Raw genomic sequence first — 22,954 nt, forward strand, 5'->3', positions numbered from 1 at the left:
CATCAAAATAAAGCTAAAGGTCTAAAGCAGAAATCTCTTTCCCTTTACCCACCTTTTCCACTTTCCAAAAGTTTTCTCAGAATTTGGAGCCAAGTTAAACATTTGATCTTTTGCTGGGTACAGTGGTTCACAACTGTCATTCTAGCTACTCAAAGGCCAAGCTCAAAAAGGATATTGTTTGAGGCCAGTTGCAGCAAAAAATTCATGAGGCCCTATTTCAAGCTCTTCGTCCAGGCCATACAGGGGAAAATATGAGACTCAAGTAGAAAAATAACAAAAGCAAAAAGGGTTAGGGGTATGGCTCAAACAGTACACTAGAGTGCCTGTCTAGAAAGTCTTACAGGTAAGGATCTGTCCCTCTTCAGTTCCCATTACACCCCAACCACAATGCCCAGCTAGTCTCTTTCATGTTGGATTTCTCTTCCTATTGCAAGGCCTTTGTTCTGTTCCTATGGTCTATGATAACTCTTCTACCATCACCCCACAGTGATGGGGCTGGTTCTCTCACCAACTTTCAAAACCCAGATGGGAAACCTCTCAAACTTAGTTAGGTCTCCTCTTAGCATCACACCCCTGATTTGAGGCAGAGGAAAATACAGAACAAAAGGCATGGGTACTATCATCTGTTCCTTGCATTGGACAGACTCCAAAAGTGAGGCATTAAGCTGGTCTTTGTGTGTGTGTGTGTGTGTGTGAGTTATGGGGCTTGAACTCTGGGCCTGGGTGCTGTCCCTCAGCTCTTCAGCTCAATGGTAGCGCTCTACCACTTAAGCCACAGCACCAATTCTGGTTTTCTCAGTGGTTTATTGGAGAAAAGTTTTAGGGACTTTCCTGCTCAGGCTGGCTTTGAACCATGATTCTCAGATCTCACCCTCCTGAGTAGCTAGGATTATGGGCATGAACCACAAGCACCTGGCCACTAAGCTGGTCTTGTTTGCCTCTGTATCCTCAGTACTTACCCTTAGCACTATGGCTGCAGCTAATAAGTACTCAGTACTTCACACCACTAAGCATCCTAATCATCTCTGATTAAACCCCAATATTTCAGAAAACAAGCGTCTAGAAATTCTTATTTAAATTTGGCTGTACTTTTTAGAAGTCTCAAAAATAGGCATAAACAATAAAACCAATTTCACTGTCACACAGTCAAATTTAATCAGCATCATGTCAGTATGAAAGCAGAATGAAACTATTTTGGGGATTTGAAGGTGGATCTCAGTGGTAGAAAACATGTTGAGCATGCAGGAGGCCTAGGGTTAATCCTAGCACACACACTTACACGCATACATGTGCTCTCTCTCTATCTCTCTCTCTCTCTCTCTCTCTCTCTCACACACACACACATACACACGCGCACACACACAAAACCTTCTTTGGAAGAACTTCCATTACTTTGTTTCTCGGTAGGCATGGGTAACAAAATAATATGTTCGCTTACAAATTTGCTGCAACAACTATTACACACTGTCATGCTAATTATTTTAATAAATTGCTTGTGTGTGTGTGTGTGTGTGTGTGTGTGCATGGCATGTGTGTACTGGTATTGAGGCTTGAACTCAGGGCTTTGTGTGCTCCTGCTTAGTTTTTGGCCAAGGATGCCACTCTACCACTTGAGCTATACCTCCACGTTTGGCTTTTCTGCCTGGACTCACTTCAAAGGGTAATCCTCAGAACTCAGCCTCTTGAGTAGCTAGGAATACAGACCATGAACCACCATTACTCAGCTATATATACCTTATATAGCTTATATATATAAGATGAAAATGTAGAACAATATACATAACACATATAGAATCAACAATAGATAAGAGCAAAAGATTGTTTAAGGTATCTGACAAACACATTATATCCAGGTTGCTGGATATAACAGAGAGAAACTATATATTTCATAAACATACAATCCCTGGTTATTTCTAACTTATTGTACTAGATCACTGTCAATACTAAAACAAATGCATGGAGGCTATTCTGAATATAAGAGCAGAGCAAATGTGATAAAATAGAAGAAACCCTTAGTAAGAGCACCTGTCTTCAACTTTGAGCACACAGAAATACTACCAAATATCAGGAGACCTTGTCTCTGCACAAAAATCTTAGTTCTGATTTCAAATTAATTTTCCCAGGGAGAAAGGGAATCCTTTGTAAACCTTACCTAAAATGAACTCCATAAGCTAAGTTTTAATTTTGTGTTCCAAATTTGACAGAGCACTTCATGAATGGAAACTTGAGCTGACAGGGATAGCATCTTAGGCCAAGCAAGGAGAGACTGGACAGTTTCCAGGAGACAAATACTTGATAAGCTTTTTAGTGTCTTGGTTCAATCTGTGTGGTTTTTACCAATGAAAAGGCCACCATCAGCACACTGGGTCAGTCCACAACTTTCTTCTTCACTGGCTAACTATAGAAGTAAACCCTACCTCATAACCACTGAAACAAGATTGGGAGCAGTTATAGAAAGATAAAAGAAAAGCTCAATGAAAGAAGACTGTCTGTTCACATCTTTCCTGGACAATACTGGAGGAAATAAGAGAAAATGCTAGGGAAACATGACCCAGGATGGTAATTATGCAGGTCTATGCTATTTGTGAAACTACACTCCTTAAATGTGACCTGTCCTGATTCAATAGTTAAGGGTATTTGAGCACCTTACGTCAAGATAAGCTTTTATTACCTGGCCCCATATTAACTGAGCCACATACTGAGTGTTTTGAATTACTGAGATAAGCTTTTTGATCATTATTTGATTAACATCCCACCCTCGTGACATGGACATATCAAAATCCTATATTATCCTTATTCCAATTTATGGAATCATATGAGTTAATCCTACCCATGGAAGTCTATAGGGCTTTGTTACTTTTATCTGACAGAGTAGAAGGTAGTAGGAAAGTCTAAAGATAGACACTTCGCAAATGGAATATAGATTGAATAGACCATATATGAAATGCTTACAACCTGACATGGTACACATTTCAGATTTTCTTCAAATTCTGGAATATTTGCATCTTCATAATGAGGTGTCTTGGGGATAGCACCCAAGCCCAAATACAAAATGCATTTGTTTCATATGTATCTTACAGTCAGTAGCCTGGATATAATTTAACCAATATTTTGAATAATTTTGTGCATAAACTAAAATTTCATGGTTTGGGATTTCTCCACTTATAATGTTATACTGGCTCTCGAAATTTTTCAGAGTTTGGAGAAATCTGGATTTACATTTTCAGGTTAGAGATGTCCAACTCATACATGTAGATCTAAGAAGCAGAAGAAAAAGGCCAGACCAAGAAGGTTTTCTAAGCATTTTAATGTTGTTAAATAAACTACTTCTAAAACTCTTCAGTTAAAATCTAAAAACTCTAGCAAGTATCTTCACAGGTAAAGAAACATCTCTCCACCACCTCTACCACCACCACCACCACCCGCAAAAAATGTGGGAAATGGTTTTTAACCTAGAATTCTAGGCTTAGCCCAAAGAACAACCCAGTGTTAGAGGGAGGATAGAATAAATACATTTCTAAACATACAACTTCTCAAAGCTCACCTTCTACATACATTCCTTCACTTCCTACTCACTCTAAATTGGAATTGAAGAATGGGTTCCATGAAGGAGGAAATATAAGGAAACAGAAGTCTTAGCATCAAGGAATCAGAGGAACATTGAAGAGAAGCCAGAGGAACTCCCTGGATAAAGCAAAAGGAGATTCCATCATGACAGTTGTGAGGAAGATGCAAAGGACCAATTCCAAAGAGAGTAAGACAGCAGAGGCTGTGGCCAGGAGGAACAAAAACAAGACCAATCCCTGGACTTGTGAGTTTCACTCAACTGAGATATCTGAAAAGTCTGGTAATAAACTAATAGCCAGAAGCAAAATAAGCAACAGGATGTCTTTTTAGAATAAAGTGAAAACCAAAAATGTTAATGACAAAAGACATATAATAAAATATCACAAGCCTTATGAATGTTTCTAACATAGTTGATACTCATGCATCCTAAAATTTATATAAAGCCACAATGGAAGGATATGCAGAGACCAGATACAAGCAAAGTGTTAAAAGGATTAAGCCTACAAAATCGAAGTCAAATGTTAATGGACAATGTTTAAATTGGGAACAGAAGCCAATAGACAAGAAATGAAATTTATAAACAAGTGAACAGTGGCAGAGCATGCCTGATGCCCTAGGTTCAATTCCCAGCAAGGGTGGAGGGAAGGTGGAAAGAAGAAATAAAAACAAATGGCTTCTGTTAATTTACCTGAGAAATAAAATAGGAGCAGGAATCTGATGTTTTCATTTTTATCTTAATACCCATAAGCTCAGACTTTTAAAACTATAGACATTTCATAAGTATAAGCACTAAAGTAGAATTTTATGCAGTAAACAACCCATACGCCTCTTTTTCTCAACTATGCTGGGCATCAAAGCCAGGGCCTCAGGCATGTTAGGCAAGGAAGCACTGTATATTGTATCCCCAGCCCAAATCATTTACGGATCCTTACAACAAAATCTTTTAGTCTTAACAGCAAAAGCAAGGGTGTGTGTGTGTGTGTGTGAGTGTGTGTGTGTGTGTGTGTGTGTGTGTAAATCTTTTAGTCTTACAGCAAAAGCAAGGGGTGTGTGTGTGTGTGTCTGTGTGTGTGTGTCTGTGTCTGTTTGTGTGTCTGTGTCTGTGTCTGTGTGTGTACACACACAAATTTGGTTAAGGAATAATGTTAAGTTTTTAAAATTTTTTTCTTTGTTTCTTGCAGTACTGGGGTGTGAACTCAGAGTTCTGAATTTGCTCACTTGAGCCAGACATATAGATCTGCTTTTCACTGGTCATCCTAGAGATGGTGGGAGGGCAGGGTTGTCTAGCAAACATTTCTACCCATGCTAGCCTCAAATAGTGATCTTCCATCTTTCAGCCTACGAGCTAGGATAACAAGTGTGAGCTACCAGTGCCCAACCACATCATATATACATATATATATACACATATATATACATATATATAAAATATATATAATTCTAAATTTTTTATTGTACTATTTATATTTAAATAACTTACAGCACAAAAAAACCTCTAACACACACACACACACACACACACACACACACACACACACACATATAATTCTAAACTCTGTATTGTAATATTTAAATAACTTACAGGACAAAAAAACCTCTAACATGCCAAGAAATGTCCCCAAGATCTCAGAATTCCTTTTATGAATTAAGTCTTTCCTTGAGGCCCTGGCCAATAAAAAGCGTCATAACTGGACAAATGAACAAAAGTTTTTCCTCTGCTTTTTCAAAATCATTTTTGAAAGTATATGTAACTCAATGAAAGCAGCTGTGGTAAAACTGCAGCCCGAGATGGCCCATTCCAGGCCAAGCTTCAGAAGCAGCATTCTCAAGCTTCAGTGTGCGTAAGAATCATGCTTTTGGGATTGGAAGCATGGCTCAGTTGGTAGAGTGCTAGCCAACAAGCTAAAGCAGCAGGTACTGAGTTCAAGTTCTGGTCTCTAACCAAAATAAATAAATCATGCTGTTGAACTTGTTGATGAAGATTTCCTATACCTTACTCCCAAAGACCCTGAGTCTTTACTCTGGAAGGGAGAAGGACACTGTACTTGCAAGGTCACCTGGATACAAGAGCTTTATGCAACAGAAAAAGATCCTAGATAATGAAACAGATGCAATAAGGTTAAGAGACAAACCCAAAACCTAAGTAATATAACTTTTATAACTGCCTCCTCCTCCTACTCCTCCTCCTCTTTTTTTTTCTCTCTATTAGTGACATTTCTGTTGGGCTCCACAGCTTAAGTAATGTTATATACACTATAAAGATTCTTTCCTAGTTTCTGAAGGTTGGAACATCCAGTTACACAACTAACTAAACACTGAAAGAGCCCAATAAGATTAGCATTCAGATTCCAATGGAATCCTAGTTCTCTGCTTTAGGATACAGCACACAACCTGTTTCGTAACTCCAGGAAATGGAAGACTGACAGTTTTCATTTATCGGCATGTTTTCAAAAAGAAAAAAAAAGTGTTCCTATGTTACAATACACACTAAAACAAGCACAAAGGTAAAAAAGTGTTCCTATGTTACAATACACACTAAAACAAGCACAAAGGTAGATACAGTCTATATTGAGAAACTGGTATGCAGGGTATGCGAAAAAAAATTGCATGCAACACCTGTGCCTCGGAATAAGTTTCTTGGTTTGCTGTTTGTTTGTTTTTTTTTTCAATTTCAGTGTCTGTCTCAAACAAACAAAAAACAACAAAAGCCAAGTCAGAGTGGCAAGAGCTGGTAAATGTAAATGTAAATGCTCACAATACCTTGCTCCAGTCGGAAGCATAGGGAACGCCGGGCTGCTTCCATCTCTGGAGTCGGATTATCCAGGACATGTCTACACCACTGCAAAGGACTCAAGGATTTCTCTGATGAGGTCTTTGAAGAGCCCACATACAACCTTAAAAAAAGGAAATCTACATTATAGGTAAAATATAGGTAGAGAGTATACTGGTCTTCTGAGGGAAACAACATATATTTAACAGTTCCTATAAAAAAAGAACTTGCATTTGTACTTCAAAGTATCAAAAAGTTGTTTTTAACAGGCAAATATTCCCCAAATAGAACATGCTACTTTCCAAAGCCTGCTGAGAACTACTTCAAAAACATGTCTAACCATTTTCCCTAAACTATGTTTCAGAGTCAGGGAACAGGAACTTTTCTTACTGGCTAGGCCTCCTGAGGATCTTATGATCTAGTGTCTAAAAATGAACACCTTCATCTCTTTTCTGCAACAGAACTGTATACACAAACTTGGGCTAATGGATGAAAATGTGATATGGCCTTACATGCATTTAAAGAAAATCTGTCCAGATACTAATAAGCTCAGAACCTTACATGAAATCTCTCCTATCTCTAATTTACACTTAACTTGGGTAGATGCTTCTTTTGAAAAATTAAAGTCAAAGATCCAACTTTAAAGATACATTTTAAGAACATTTTACTTTGTCAGAGAAACGAGAAGTACTCAAAATAATCACCAGGAGGCACTGCAACTAGCCATGGAAGTTCTCTGTCTCTGATACACAATGCTAACTTAAGCTTAACAGTTATTTCATAATGAGATGTATAAGACACTGTATTGAAAACGATCTTTACAACTTCAGTAGGAGGAAGGAGGAGTTGGGGAGGTGGGGAGAGAAGGAATGGTAGAGGAAAAACAAAGGAGGAGGTAACAATGCTCGACAGGAAATATACTCATTGCCTTACTCATGTAACTGTAACCCCTCTGTACATCATCTTTACAATAAAATAAAATTTTTACAAAAGAGAGAAAGTGAAAGAAAGGGTATAGAGGGTGGGATTATTTCCCAGCAATTGCTGGATCTAGTCATTGATCTTTCTTTTTTGTTGTTGTTTTTGTTTTTGTTGGTCATGGGGCTTGAACTCTGGGCCTGAACGCTGCCCCTCTGCTCTTGGCAAGAGCTCTACCACTTGCGCCACTGAACCACTTCTGGTTTTCTGAGTGGTTTATTGGAGATAAGAGTCTCACAGACATTCCTGCCCAGGCTAGCTTTGAACCACGATCCTCAGATCTCAGACTCCTGAGTAGCTAGGATTTTTTCAGGCGTGAGCCACCAGCACCCAGCTGATCTTTCTTTTCTTAAGCATATTCTAATTATAAATTTTATTACAGTAACACACCTTTAAGATTACTACAAATATAATGAACACATATTCTTACACTAACACACTTCATTATGTACACTTTTACTATAATTCTATAGGACTTTTACCTATCCACTCATAGTAGGAAGGAGAATGCATTGTTCTTTGGTACCTTAATTCTTATAGCGCAGAGATGGCACATTTTTTCATGAAGGGACCAGCAAGTAAATACTTTTAGTTTTCAGAACACAATCTTAGCTGCAACACAACTCTGCTGTTCCAGCTCAAAAACATCATGGATGACATGAAAATTATTACATATGCTTGGCTATGTCCTTATAAATCTTATTTATAGAACATATAAAATTACAACAAAGTTACCATCATTTTCATATTTAACATTTTTTCCAGCCATACAAGCAGGAAACAGCCCTAATTTGCCCTAGGCACATAGTTTGTACACTCTTGCTACAGAGGGAATTTCTAAAGTATATTGCAGAATAGTGGCTCATGCATATCATCCCAGTTATATGGAAAGTATACATGTAAGAGGATTAAATTCCAGGCCAACCAAGGGAAAAAGTGAGATCACATTCAAAAAGCAAAAACTGCTGGGAGTGTGGCTCAAATGGTAGAGTACCTGACTAACAACAGTGAAGCCCTGGGTTCAAACCCCAGTACTCCATAAATTAAATAAATAAATAAATACCTCTTTGAAACAATTTACAGTGATCGTAATATATCATTCTTTCCTTAGTATGTAGTCTATCTCTATTAAGAGAATATTAATTAATGGGCCCCACTTCATGACACACGCTAACAGTCTCCTGGTGTGCACAGACAGTGTACCACTTTCTAGTCTAAGTAGCATAATTCCTGCCAATCTCTGGTGCTTTGAATACTAATTGCTAGATTATACTCCACTCCCAGGTTTCTGATTTAATGGCTTTGGGGTATGGGCCAAAGAATTTGAATTTCTATCAAGTTGTCAAGTGATGCTATTAACAGATCACACCTTCCACTATCCCCCTTTCTCCAAGACTGGTTCAGGCTGAAGCCCTGCATATAGTCCTAGCAAATAAAAGCAAGTAAATCATCTAGAGGGCTTGTAGGCAAGTTTTTTCTCCTATTTAACAGCATTACAGAGATAGTACCGTGCACTTAGGAGGCAGATGGAGAAGGATCACTAAATTCAAGGTCAGCCTGCACCACATAGCTAGAGTTTGTCTCAAATGAAGATAAAGGAACAATTCACTTTAAATGCAGCCATCTTAACAGATTAAAAGTAAAATATTTCAAAAGTAAAAACACTATCCACAAAGGTAAGTCCATGCCAGGAATGTTTATTGTTGAATTCTAATACAAATTTAAGAAAATATAATTCTTCATATATTTTTCAAAAAAAACAAAGTGGAAGGTATTCTATAACGTTGTTTTTATCCTGATCATATAACACTGACATTACAGGAAAGAAAATAAAATTTTTTAAAAGCAATTTCACTCAAGGACAGATGCAAAAATCTAAATATTTTAGCAAGTTAAGTCCAATAATATCAAAGAGGAAAATTCGTAACTTCCAAGTTGGACTAATCTCAGAAATCCAAATGTCAAGGCAACTTCCTGTACCAACCAAAATGAGAAAGAAAAACAAAAGAAACAAACCAAAATAATAATGATAATGATGATGATGATGATGATGATGATGATGATCTCAACAAAGAAAAAACAATGCACAGTAATTCCTGATTTAAAAAAAAAATTCCTAGTAAATTGGAAACATAAGGAAATGTCCTCAATCCAATTAAATATCTGATTAAGGATGTTACAAGAAAGTACACTCAATGATGAAACATTGAACATTTTTTCCTCTAATAGTAGAACAAAGCAAAGATATCATCTCCATCGGCACCCTTCAGAGGTTCCAGCCAGTGCAATCAGGCAACAAACAAGAACATTCAGACTATAGAGAAAAATTATCCTGTATTCATCTTCAGAGGACATGAGTTACCTATGGTTTAAAAAAAAAAAAACTAGATGATGCCACAATAAAAGGTATAAAAATGAATCCATTCGGTAGCAATACTATAGAACCAGATTAAAGTAGGGAGATTGATTGTGTATTGCACATATTTGCGAAAAAAAAATGATCTAAATGATATTTAGGGATACAGGTGGACCCATTGCAACAATGAGATGTACAAGTTGTTATGTTGAAAAACTTTACAACTTTGGGGGGTGGGGGTATGGGAAGCGATGGGAAGGGGAAACAAAGGAGGAGGCAACAATGCTTGATAAGAAATGCACTCATTATCTTGCCCATGTAATTGTAACCCCTCTATATGGTATTTTCACAATTAAAAGATATGCATGACTTGTACACTAAAAAAATACAAAATAAGGGATAGTAAAAAAGATATAAATACTAGACTTGTAGTTCTGAAACTAAATATTCTTATGGTATCAATTCTCCTTACATTGATTTATGTAACTAATAGAATCCCAATAAAAAAAATCCTAAGAGAATTTTTTTATATTTTCTATGTAGAAGCTGTCTCTGAAATTTATATGGGAATGGGAAATTCTCAGCATAGGCAAACAGCTGTTTAAAAACAATGCATTGTATGGCCATCACTAACTGATTGAGACTTAGGACAAAGGTATAGTAATACAACAGCTTTGTATAGCTTAAAGATAAATATATCAAGGGGGGAAAATATACCAAAGGGTCCAGAAACAGAACTACCCTTAGAATAAGAATTTTTAATACAATATGAGGAAAATTCAATGAAAAGGTGGTCTTTTGAACAAATGATGTTAGAACAAAAAGGGATCCACATACAAAAGAAAGTAAACCTTCACCCATACTTCCCACAGTATCTAAGATTAATGCAAAACAGATCAAACCAAACTGTAAAACCTGAAACTATAAAATCCTTTTGTTAGAAACCACAGATGCAAGTCTGTGTCCCTGGGTTGGCAAATACTGCTTACATACAATTTCTCAAACTAAAAGCTTAGTACACTAAACTTCACTCTCAAAAATAAAAATCTTTACTGTTTGAAACACACTCCTGCAATAAGACAACCCATGCGTTGGGGAAAATATTTGCAAAGAACTTTTATGTGGTGTGTGTGTGTGTGTGTGTGTGTGTGTGTGTGTGTGTGTGTGTGTGTGTGTGTGTGTGTGTGTGTGTGTGTGTGTGTGTGTGTACTCAGTAACAAGCAATCTAATAAAAATGAACAAAAGATTTCAAAAGAAATTTCATCAAAGATCTACTGGTGGCAAACAGGATACAAAAAAGACGCAAATTCAAACCACAATGAAGTACTGCTATACATCCATGAGAATAATTAAAATTAAATCAAACAGCACCCACAAAAAGCAAACCCTCACCAAAGCAATTACTCATGAGCACGATAAGCATGTAGAACAACTGAAATCCACACTGCTGGTGGACATGGAATCTGGTATAACTACTTCAGAAAACAGTCTGGCAGCACCTTAAAAACTTAACATGCCTCCCACCTCCTATCTGCTCCAGTTACTGGAGTGATGAGGATTACCCAAGAGAAACAAGAGTAGTGGCACAAAGACTCACGTTAATGTTCACAGCAGTCCTGTTATAACCAAAAATCGAAAACAACCCAATGGCCATCCAGAGAAGAGTGGATCAGCAAACCACAGTTCACTTGTATCCAGGCCATCTAATAGCTCCCACAATAAAAAGGAACAAATTCCTGATTCATGTGATAACATAGACAAAGTTTAAAAGCCAACTCAAAACAAATGAAAAAGAGAGCATGCTATGTGATTGTACTGAAAGAAAGCTATAGAAACTGCCAACTAATCCATACTGATAGAAAATAAACCAGCAGCTGCCTAAATTGGAGGTAGATAGAATTAGGAAGGAAGAAATGCAAAGAGCCTCAAAGAAAAAACTTAAGCATCAAAGTATGCTGTCTTCATCATTATGATAATTTCTTGGCCATATTCACATGCCGAAGACCATCCAATTGTACATCTGAGTGTACTTTAATAAAGCTTTCGTTAAGTGCTGTAAGTAACTGGATGCATCAACATAAATGCCAGGGTTAAAAATAAAGAAACTAAGCTAGGAGCTGGTGGCTCAAGCATGTAAACCATCGCTACTCAGGAGGTTGAGGATCAAGGTTCAAAGGCAGTCCAGACAGGAAAGTCTGTGAAACTCTTAGCTCCAACAATAGAGGTGTAGCTCAAGTGGTAGAGCATTAACCTTGAATGAAAAACAAAAAAGAAAAAGCCCAAGGATAGTGCCCAGACCCTGAGTTCTAGCCCCAGGACCATCACAAAATTAAAGAAAAATAAAAGCAAAAGAAACTAGAATGAAAGAGAAAATACAAGGAATAGACGACTTAGAATAGATACTATCTAAGAGAAACTGATACGTGCACACAGAAGAAAATGGCATATTAAAAAATCTTCTCTTCCTTACGGAAGAATAAAACTATTGTAACAAAAACAGGAATCAATAAACAAATTTGGAATATCAAGTTGAAGGAATCTCCCAAAAACAAAATAATGATGCAGATTAGCAATTAGCAATGAGAAAAGAGAAATATGAAAATTAAATTATGGAAGAAAATGAACCTAATTTTTCTTTAAGAAAAAAAATGTAGATGTTCATTGGAGGTTCAATCCTGTAATCTGAGCTGCTCATGAGGCAGAAATTCAGAGGATCTCCATTCAAGACCAACCTGGGCAGAAAACTCCACACTTCTACCAGTCTAGGAAAAAGCTAGACTGGAAGCATGGATCAAGTGGGAAAGTGCCAGGTAAACAAGTGAGAAGTCCTGAGTTCTAATGCCAGTACTGGTGCCAGTACTGGCAAGAAAAAGAAAAAAGGAGGGAAGGAGGGAGAGGTGGAGATAAGAGACAATGACTTAAAGCAAAAAATAAGAGTTAAGGTAGACCATCAGACTCCAGAGTAAAAGCATCCACAAATGCCCACTACAGCGATGAATAGGAAGATCTATACATAACAATACACAATCTGATATATTTACAGCAGATAAAGAAAGCTAAAGAAAACGCTAAAAAGGACTAGCTACCCAGTGGATTATTAGATAGATAGTAGCTAGAACATTAAAAAAAATACAACACATAGAATATGCCTTTGAATATGAGGAAGAATGACGGATAACATTTTTATACCTCTCCCAACTCCGATTCTTCTATGAGTGTAAAGATATTTTCAAATCTGCAAGATCTCATGAATGTTCCCTTTCTCAGAAGGTGAAGGTTGGTGGAAGCAAGGAAATTGTGCACCACCTAACGCAAACAAAATACAACGATAAAAAATTCAAGAAATAGGCAAGATGGAATTCTCATGATAGTAGTACTGGGCCTCTGTAGGCTACTGGGCTTGAGAGTTCTAGAAGGGACAGGACTAAAAAGGAAATTTTAAAAAACAAATTGAAGAGATTATCAACTGTAGATAAGCTTCTTGATGAAGTTTGTGTTTCCATTACAGTGTATGGGGAAATAATTTTATAAGAATGTTTTTAAGTAAAAGAGAGGGAAGAGAGGAACAGAGGCAAAATAAGTAAGACAATGAACACAGCTCAGCTAATAACATTCTAATTAAATAGAAAGATAATAAGAGAAAGGAAAAGAGATGTGAAGTTTGGGAATGAAGAAAAGACAACTACATCTTCACTTTCCTGAACAAGTTCACATATATGAGCCTATTTCCACCATGAGACCTAGAACTAGACTTAAATAAAGAAAAGGGGAAAGTTATAGAGATCCTGTAGTTTTGCACCCCTTGAGTACAATATCCCTCCAAGATTAGAAAAGCAAGGAGAAGAATGTTACCCTTAAATGATCCTGACCTTCTAAGCAGAACTCAGAATCACCATATTTGTTTTTGTTACAGTGCCACTGACATTTACAGTACCCTATCTTGCTATCACATGCAAAGATCCTGCTATGGCTAACAAATTCCTCTTACACTTAAGTAGTTTCGTTAATGGTGTGCTGAATGGTGTCAAAATATCTGGAAAGCCTCAAATGACCTCATCACATTTCTTCAAATACTAGAACTACTACCACCTGCAATGTCACAGTCTAATTTCCTTCAACTTGTGTCTCCAATACCTTCAAAAAGTACGTGCTTAGAAACTATCATTCTAATATACACATTTCACATTCTGGACCTCCACTACACAAGGTTAAAACTGAGAGAACAAAACTAAGGCTGGGAGTTGGTGCCTCGACCTATAATCCTAGCTACTAGGAGGCTGAGATCTAGATGATCAAGATTTGAAGACATCCTGAGACTCCATCTCCAACTAACCAGCAAAATACTGGACTGAAGACTGGTAGAGCACCAGCCAATCGGCCAAAAAGCCTGGCAAGAGAACTCAGACTCTGAGTTCAAGCCCCATACTGACACACACACTGAAAAAAAAGAATCTCATATACTTTAGTCATCTCCATTTGCTCTTGCACAACATTAAACATTTTTCAATTAGCATTGTCAGGAAGTGAAGCACCCTCTGGTCTTTTCACTGAAAATCAATTATGCAAAAGAAACAGTTTAGGTGGGCTAATTTAGACATGCCATATGTACAGTTTAAGGTGTTCACCAGCTTTGATGAAAAATTGGCAATGATTTTAGCCAGCTGTCTGGGGTCTTGGTATTAAACGAGGAAGATGAACGTCTCATTCATTAAATCTCCCTTAATGTGTACATTTTCCCTTGTATAATTTTCCTGCCCCTTCCAGTTGGGCACATTTGAAATTCCTGCTATATTCCCACAGTCTCAATATTCTATTAATTATCACTACACTAAAATAAACCGTCTTGTAAATGCTGTATTTCTATTGACAGGCCGTTTCTTGGCATTTTATTATATTAAAATATGTCTCTTCTTGATTTGTGTCTAGGATTTGACTTTCCAAGGTGCTACACAATCTGCAAAGAGCTGTTCCTTTTCACCTGTTTCTCTGAATCCATTACTCCATCAAACAACACAAAGAAACTGGATCATTTCTCACTTTGACGGTAACACACAAATGTATTTACTTAGGACACACGTGTAGAATTGGAACAAGTTAATCAGTTTTTATTTTGCTGCAATTCATTTTTTTTATGCTGGTAAATGCACTAAATTATAATCTACTGGATTGTCATAACCCTGCTTGTGAGGAAATGTCAATGGTATAACACTTGTGGATCTGTGTACACAACCTAAAGTTTAGTTGAAACTCTTAGTAAACAACTACTGAATCTCACATAAGTCATTTAGGTCTCTCCATGTTGAACTGAGCAGCTGAGCCAGGTCTGGCAGGCAGCTGATGGTTCCATTTCCCACCAATCTGATGTCCTTCGATTGTACTCTGGTGATTACAGGTAATCACACAGTGTGTAAATGTAGGAAGCTACATTTACAAAGATGTCTAAGATATGTTTGAATGCTTTAAAGTAAGTGTAAAAATCCTGCCATGTATCTATCTGCATAATGACTTATATAATTATAGGGGATTTTTGTTCTTTGTTTTGAGCATCTACAGAATGTTTATAGGATTGATTCTGAGCCATAATAATGGATTGGAGCAAGAGAAAGGAGTTGTACTTGTGAGTTTATACATACTTCTAGTTTTAAGTTACCTTTTCATTAGTGTATACCAATTGCACAAGTTTCACTGCAACACTTTCATATATGCATATAACATACTTCATGTGTTTAAATATATTTTAAATCACCAGGAACAATACACTCATTAATTGTTTCTTAATGTACACAGGAAATGAAAACAAGTTGTCATCCTACAAATCTATCAGGTAATGAAATGAAAAGTACTCTTGTGAAACTACAGAATACCGATTTGGATACTTTACAATGATAAAGAAACTTCTTAGTGCTTTGTAAACACTAACAAGTATTTGTTACCCTTTGTTTTGTTTCTGGAGGTACTAGTGTTTGAAGCAGTGCTTCATACTTGTTAGACTGGCAATCTACCACTGGAGTCATACTGCTAGCTCTACTTTTTGCTACCCATTTTGGAAATGGAGTCTAGAGAATTCTGCCTGGGCTGGTCTGAAACTAAGATTCTCCAAATTTCAGCCTCCTAAGTAAACTTGTATTACCACACCAAGCAACAAGTAATTTTAACTTTAAAACATACTTTATATGCAAATATTTTTTCATCATAATGTCAAATGTTGCAAGAGGCCAAAGTTGCAATACAAAAACAAGATACAAAATGTTATGATACACAAATTTTCTGTAAATCAAGTAACCTTAACATTTTCACATGCATCTCACCAAGATTAATGATCTCTCCTTGTTTATCCACCTGAGGTCTATTCCTATGTTTAAGGGAGATGCTCTATAAATAGTGTGCCATATGGCCACAGAAGTATTTATAAAGTATTGAGGCTTTGATTTATTCACCTACATATTTGATGAATTAAATCAACAGGAGCTACTTTAATTTAGAATAACTTAAAACCATCTGAAAATCTAATGTGCTAATCAGACTCTTTTTTAGCAATGCCAGTAATACCTAAACCAATAAAATGGCAAACCATAAACCTACATGACAGTACTAGGAACAGTTGGATAACCAAACACGGTAGAAATCAAAAGAAGAAACTACTAAAATTATATATGTACCTTATAAGCCAAATACACTTATTAAATAATAAGACAACAAAATTTTTAGTGAGTTTTTCAAAGCTGGGGTTTATTCCTCTGTATCTACATGGAAAAAAACAAGTTTCCTCACACTGTTCAAGTATATCATCTAAAAAGGCCAAGAAGGGTCTAAATCTCTCCAATTTGAAAGTAGCATCGGGCTTATATGTAAAAGCCACCCTCACACTATTTTCCAAATTCAGGCTGAAAATAATAAAGCCAAAGATGCACAAAAATAATAACAAAACAATAAACAATTTCTTTTAAAGTCTAGCCTCTAATGAATTACTTCAAACTGTTCCAGGAAGGATGATTACTTGATTTGTCTCACCTAACGTCCACATCTTCATAAAAGTGAAGTACAAAGAAGGATGGTGGGTATGCCTTAGGAAAGCTGAGGACAGTTTTCAATCAAACCAACTAGTGTACTTTACTGCCAATTGTCACCTAAGAGTGAATTTCCAATAGCAAACCAACAAGGCTCTCCATCTCTAGTTTCCCTCCTTTCCAGTCACCCAACAAGACAGGCATAGTGAGGAAGCCCAATTTGGGAAAACAGGAAAGGACCTAAATAAAAGGACAACTTAGTCATCAAGTCACTACTGTGTTGAGGTGAGTGCTATTCCCCTCCCTTGGGAACTCGGGTTCCAACTCATCTGGTTATATCCTACTATATGTATGTATGTATGTATGTATGTATATGTCTAGTGACCAAGGAAATCATACAAACCAAGCAAAAAAATAATCCTAGCCTATAATCCTAGCTACTCAACTACGGAGATCTGAGGATTGCAGTTCAAATCCAGCCGAGGCAGGAATGTTCTGATCTCCAAGTAACCACCAGAAAACCAGAAGTGGCACTGTGGCCCAAGGGGTAGAGCACTTGCCTTGAGCTGAAGAGCTCAGGGCCAGCACCCAGGCCCAGAGTTGAAGCCCCACAACCGACCCAAAAAAAAGTCAGTCTATTAATGACCCCTACTCACCAGCAATCGGTGGGAAAAACACATAATCAAGGAACTAGGTAACTTCATGTCCAAAACCTAGTCAATCACCAAAAACAAATCAAAACAAAAACCAGACAAAGGTAACAACAGAGCTGAACCAATACTAACAGTCACAAGTTTTCTGCTAACCAACTTTGCAAGTTTCTAAACATAAAGTTTCTCTAATTGCATTTTTCAATCTACAACTTACTTGGATCCTAGGGTGTTTGGTGTTTTTTTTTTTTTAATTTATTTATTTAAGTGCCTTCAAACCCGCCCCAATGCCTTCTCTAATAAGTGTGTCTTTCTGACACCAACGCCGATGGGAAAGATCATGAGGTCAAGCGCATCTAGGAAAGCAAGTCAGTGTCTGCAAAAAAATTACCAGTGAAAATCGAGCAAAGGAGGGCAGAGCACTGCTCAACTTCAAATGCAAACTGGAATCTCTCTCTGAGGAAGAGATCCATCACTAGGTGGCTTCGGATGCCAATCCTATCCCACATTCGTTTGGGGCGGGGTGGGGGGGGGAGAAAAGAAAAGAAAGAAAAAAGAAAAATTGCTGAAAAAAGCTACTAATCCCCGTCCTCAAACCCTACCTCCATGCCCCCTCCCCACACACACACAGGGATGGGGGGGGGGGGGGAAATGGGGGAAATAGCAGAATAGGTCATCAGAACAAGATGGCATGGATTTTGCAGTTCATGCTAATGAGGAGCTGGGGATCCAGGCAGATGGTGGGGCCAGTCCATCCAGCCTGGGATCGATGTGCGTTATCAGAAAGCTGGCTTCTGCATCCGTGAAAAGGCACCTGCTAGGCCACTGTGATCCGGAACTTGGGGTGGGGAGAGGATACAGGCGGCCGCGAGGTTTACACACACACACACACACACACACACACACACACACACACACACACACACACACACACACACACACACACACACACACCCCCGTCCCCGCTCTTCCCGAGCAGTTTCGGGGTCCCCAAGGTCGGGGTCCCCGGGACTGGAGTGGAACTCGTCAGTACCAAGTGTAGTCGTCCTCGTCGCTCCAGGCGGCCAAGCTCTCCAGGTCCAGCGGCTCCACCTCGTCCAGCAGCGTGGGGGGCGGCGCGGGCGGCGCGAGGGCCTCCCCCGGCGGGGTCCCCGCGCCCCCCGGCTCCGGCCCGCCGCTGCCCGGGCCGAAGAAGCCCGCCGCGGGCTTGAAGTAGACGAAGGGCGCCTCGGAGGGCTGCGCCAGGCTGCAGAGCAGCGAGGGCGCGGGGCTGGGCAGGCAGTAGGACCCCGGGAACGTGGGGCTGGAGCCGCCGCCGCCGCCGCCGCCGCCGCCGCCGGAGCCCAGGGCCAGCCCCAGCCCCAGGCTCCCCGGGGCGGTGGCCGCGGCCGGGGGGCTGCGCGGGCTCCGCGGGCTGCAGGCCCCGGCGGGGGGCGGCGCGGAGGGCGGCGGCGGCGGCGGCGGCGACGGCAGCAGCAGCAGGTGCGGGGCGGCGGCCGCGCTGGCCGCCCGGCTGCGCAGCTGCTCGTTCTGCTTCTCCAGCTTGCGCACCAGCTCCTGCAGCTTCTTCACCTCCAGCTCCGCGTTCACCACCGGCCCCGAGCCCGCGCCGGAGCCGCCCCCTGCCGAGGCGCATTTCACCTGCTCCGCCATCATCGTGGGCCCCGAGGGCGCCGCGGCCACCCAGCAAGGCGGCGAGGGCGGGCAGGGAGGACCGCCACTCGGGCTCCTCGGGCCGCGAGGAGGCTACGGCTCCGGTGCCGTCCCCACAGCTCGCGGAGCCCACCACGCCGGGACTGAGGCCGGGCGGTGTGTCAGCATCAGCACCCCGGCCCAGCCTCGGCCGGAGGCAGCCACCGCCGAGCAGCGCCGCACATGCTCAGTGCGGCCCGCCAGTCCCTTGGGCGCCGTGGTGGCTCCGGGTTTTAGTCCCGGCCCGGGGGTGGGGCGGGGCGCGAGGACTAGGGGCGGGGCCAGGTGGTCCCAGGACCAGCCGAGGACTGAGGTTCCTCCCAAAGGGGCGGGGCCTGAATCCCGGACCTGCCCCCTGGGGGGGCTACCTAACCCCAGGTGCTTGGGCGGACCGGGCCGGAACTTTCCCGCCACTGGCATTTCCTGGCTCGGCCGCCCTAGAGCACTGGGACGCCTCGGCGGGACTCGAGTCTAGGGCGGGGTTCTAAAAATGCCCCCGCAGGTGCCTGCGGTCGAAGGCTTGTATCTCTGGCTGCTGGTTTGCTGCCTTTCAAAAGCCCTGTTTGATTTCACAGCATTTCTTCATGAAAAGTACCGAAAAGGACGAGCCAGAAATTAGACACCCAGAGCAGAAAGGCTTTGCAAGTCTGCGATGAATGCAGTGCTTGGTAATACCGAAACAAGATGGTGGGAGAAGGAGGAAGGCGGAGGCCGGGAAAAGGAAAGAGCATCCCTTGTCACCAAGCAAAGGGGAAAGTGTTCACTTAAGGCTGTTCTAAAATGGCCATCTTGGAACTATTCCCGCCAGTTTGTCACCATAAAAGCAAACGTTGCTTTTTTCAGACACTTTTTAGACAAAAAGATCTTTGGGAACCTACTGTGTGCCCCCAGACGGTTCTATTGCTGGGTATACCAGCAAAAAATGGAACAGGCAAAACTCATTGTAGGGAAAAAAATAGGAGCCAAATTTTATAACGTTCCCTTCACCTGTTAAATAATCCCCCAACTATTCATATCAGACTTGCTAGAACACAAACCCAGCAACCTCAGAAAGCTACCCAAACCCTTCTAGACTCATCGCAAACCTGCTACCTCCGAACCTCTTAGAAACCATGATGGGCAATTTTTGTTTTCCTTTGTGTAGATACTGGGGCTTGAACTCAAGACCTGGGTGCTGTCACTGACTTTTGTACTGAAGGCTAGTGCTCTACCACTTGAACTCCACTTCCAGCTTGGTTGGTGCTGAAGTGGAGATAAGAGTCTCACTGACTTTCCTGCTCAGGCTGGCTTCAAACCACAGTCCTCAGTAGCTAGGATTACAGCCAAGAGCCACCAGAGCCCGACTCGATCTTTCTTTCTACTTCAACAACAGAACTTATAAACAGTGGACGTGAATCAAGTTTCATTCAATTACTGTTCACTTCGTTTAGCCCAACCAGAAAAAGAAAAAAAAAAAAAAAAGCCTGACATTGTATCATGAGAAAAGCCTATTTTGGCGGTTCTCCAGATGATACACTATCAGTGGAAGTTCCTTTCTCAGGAACTGACCATACCAATCTTTGTGACAATGTTCTGCCTCTCTGCTGAACCTCTAGCACATTGTATCTATTGGGTTTGAATCTGGCTTTGTGCCTTCGTGCTTAACCACTTGTATCTTCTCAGTTGTCATTCTGCATCGCTAGCTTCTGTGTGCACACAAAGTGGGTGTTCTCATTTAACTTGCTTGATGAGAACGTCCATAAATAAGACAAATGTGTGTGACAACTGCCAGTTTTCTAGCCTACCTCCCTCAGAACCACCTGTGTCTCCCATCACCTTTCCAAGTTCCAGTCTGTCTTTTCCATGTGTTGGTTACTTCTAAAACCTGGAGAAGTGGAATCATACTACTGAAAGTCCTAAGTAAAGAATCTATTGAAGGATTTTTTTTCTCCGCATGCTCAGTGGCAGATGCGGGTAGCAGTATCTCTGCAACACAAAGAAAGGAAGAGGACAGACACAATGAGAACAAAGAGCTGCTGGGTTCCACATTAGTGATAGAAATTGGGGATAGGCACATCATAGTGAAGACAATAAGAATTAAGATGTAAGGAAAAGCAGTCGTTTTGCTATGAAATTTATGCACACTAAGGAAAGAGAAATAAACAGCCCTCTCCTCCCCCACTCGCCCAGTGTTGTCTATGGAACACATCCCAGCAAACAGAAGTCAAGCTTTAGAACTGTTTTCGAAGTAACAATTATTGCTTAAAGAAAAATCTTTGTTGTTTTAAAAGAAAAGCACACGTGGCAATTTAAACATAGAAAGACAGAGACATTCTGTTTTACATTACTCTTCTGTATTATCCTTAAAAAGACAAACTTGTCTTCTTCCTGCTTTGAAAGCCTGAAATAAATCATGCTCAGAGAAATTTTAGATCATTCCTTTTTATTAAAGCCCTCATTTTCCCCCTTCAGAGAACAGTATGTACACATGCAAAGACCCTCAATATGCTCACTGACTTTAACATGGTAGCCACAGGATGCCATTCTCTTTAACACATAATTAAAGAGGTTGATGGTGTCAAGGTTTTAATTAAGCAGTCTTACTTTTTTTCTGATGCAAATTTTAGGCTGTGTCCTCTGAAAGAAATTACATACATGGTTGCTCAAATTAATTTTTATTTCAAATGAAAGAAAAAAGTGATTTCAGAAGTTTTCAAAGAGGATCTGAACATGAAAGTACATGTCTCATTAAAAAAAACTTTATGCTTTAAGAATGCATAACATCCATATATCTCACATTCAAAATTAGGTAAAATATGCTTATGGCTGAGACCATTCTAGTAAGTTTAAGGAATAGCATAAACATATCATAACTTGTATTATCTATAGACATCTCTGCTAGTAAAGGTATCAATCTGCAGCTTGATCATCAACTCAACAACAGAATTGCACAGGCAACATAATTTCTTGTTAAATATACCAATATGATTTCCCAAGGAAATCAAGGCAAGCCTGTTCTAGTTTTGCAAATGAGATAGTTAAGTTACTTGCCCAAGTTTGATCATAACAATGGTGGTGGTAGCCAGAAGCTGGTGGCTCATGCCTGTAATCCTACTTACTCAAGAGGCTGAGATCTGAGGATCACGGTTCAAAGCCAGCCACCAAAATACTGCAAGTGGTGCTGTGGCTTAAGTGGTAGAGGCTTGCCTTGAGCTGAAGAGCTCGGGGACATTGCCCAGGCCCAGAGTTCAAGCCCCATGACCAAAAAAAAAACAAAAATGATGGTGGTTCTTAGCAATTTCTAATTATCTTTGCTTTCCTTATACCATATTAATTGAAGATCATAGATCAAATTACAAGAATTTTTTTTAAATACCTAATTTATAAAACTGAGATCAAAGATCCCTAACTTAAGCAGTATGGAGGTTCCTCAAAAGACTCCACATAGAGCTCCCCAATGACCCAGCAATCCCACTTTTGGGCATTTACCCAAATGATCACAAACAAGGCCACACTAAAGCTACCAGCACAACTATGTTTATTGCAGCATTATTTACCATAGCTAAGATATGGAACCAACCCAGATGCCCCTCAGTAGATGAATGGATCAAGAAGATGTGGTATATATACACAATGGAATTCTATGCCTCCATCAGAAAGAATGACATTTCCCCATTTGTTAGGAAATGGAAAGGCTTGGAAAAAATTATATTAAGTGAAGTAAGCCAGGCCCAAAGAAACATAGGTCCCATGGTTTCCCTTATTTGCAATATCTAGTATAGGTATGAGTCAAGGGGAAAAAGTCAGAGAATGTGATGTTAGGAAAACGAACCCTCAAATATGTATTTTAATGTTTTTGTTTCTTTCATGCATGTGTTTCTAACACATTTATAAGATTATTTCGTTGTTGCTTTGTATGTCCCTCCCCCACAGTGTAACCCCCGCTTTCACTATA

At 40.0% G+C, this 22,954-nt stretch overlaps 1 protein-coding gene across 2 annotated transcripts in view; it reads right to left on the minus strand.

Annotated features, from left to right (window-relative positions):
• The window catches only part of Slain1 (SLAIN motif family member 1), a 42,253-nt gene extending 23,082 nt beyond the window's left edge, over nt 1-19,171 (minus strand). The window contains exons 1-3 of one of the 2 annotated variants that reach the window (XM_042685493.1): nt 18,683-19,171; nt 18,362-18,631; nt 6,328-6,461 (exon numbers count right to left, since the gene is read on the minus strand). In XM_042685493.1, the coding sequence (XP_042541427.1) occupies nt 6,328-6,461; nt 18,362-18,631; nt 18,683-18,984 (706 nt within the window). In that variant the 5' untranslated portion in view covers nt 18,985-19,171. Of the gene's footprint in view, nt 1-6,327; nt 6,462-18,361 lie in introns of both variants that reach the window. The other variant, XM_042685492.1, reaches the window with a different exon arrangement.
• Nucleotides 19,172-22,954: the final 3,783 nt, after the last annotated feature.

This window comes from Dipodomys spectabilis, unplaced genomic scaffold, assembly GCF_019054845.1.
Source record: "Dipodomys spectabilis isolate Male_0828 unplaced genomic scaffold, ASM1905484v1 ptg000095l, whole genome shotgun sequence".
NCBI classification, from domain to species: Eukaryota; Metazoa; Chordata; class Mammalia; order Rodentia; family Heteromyidae; genus Dipodomys; species Dipodomys spectabilis.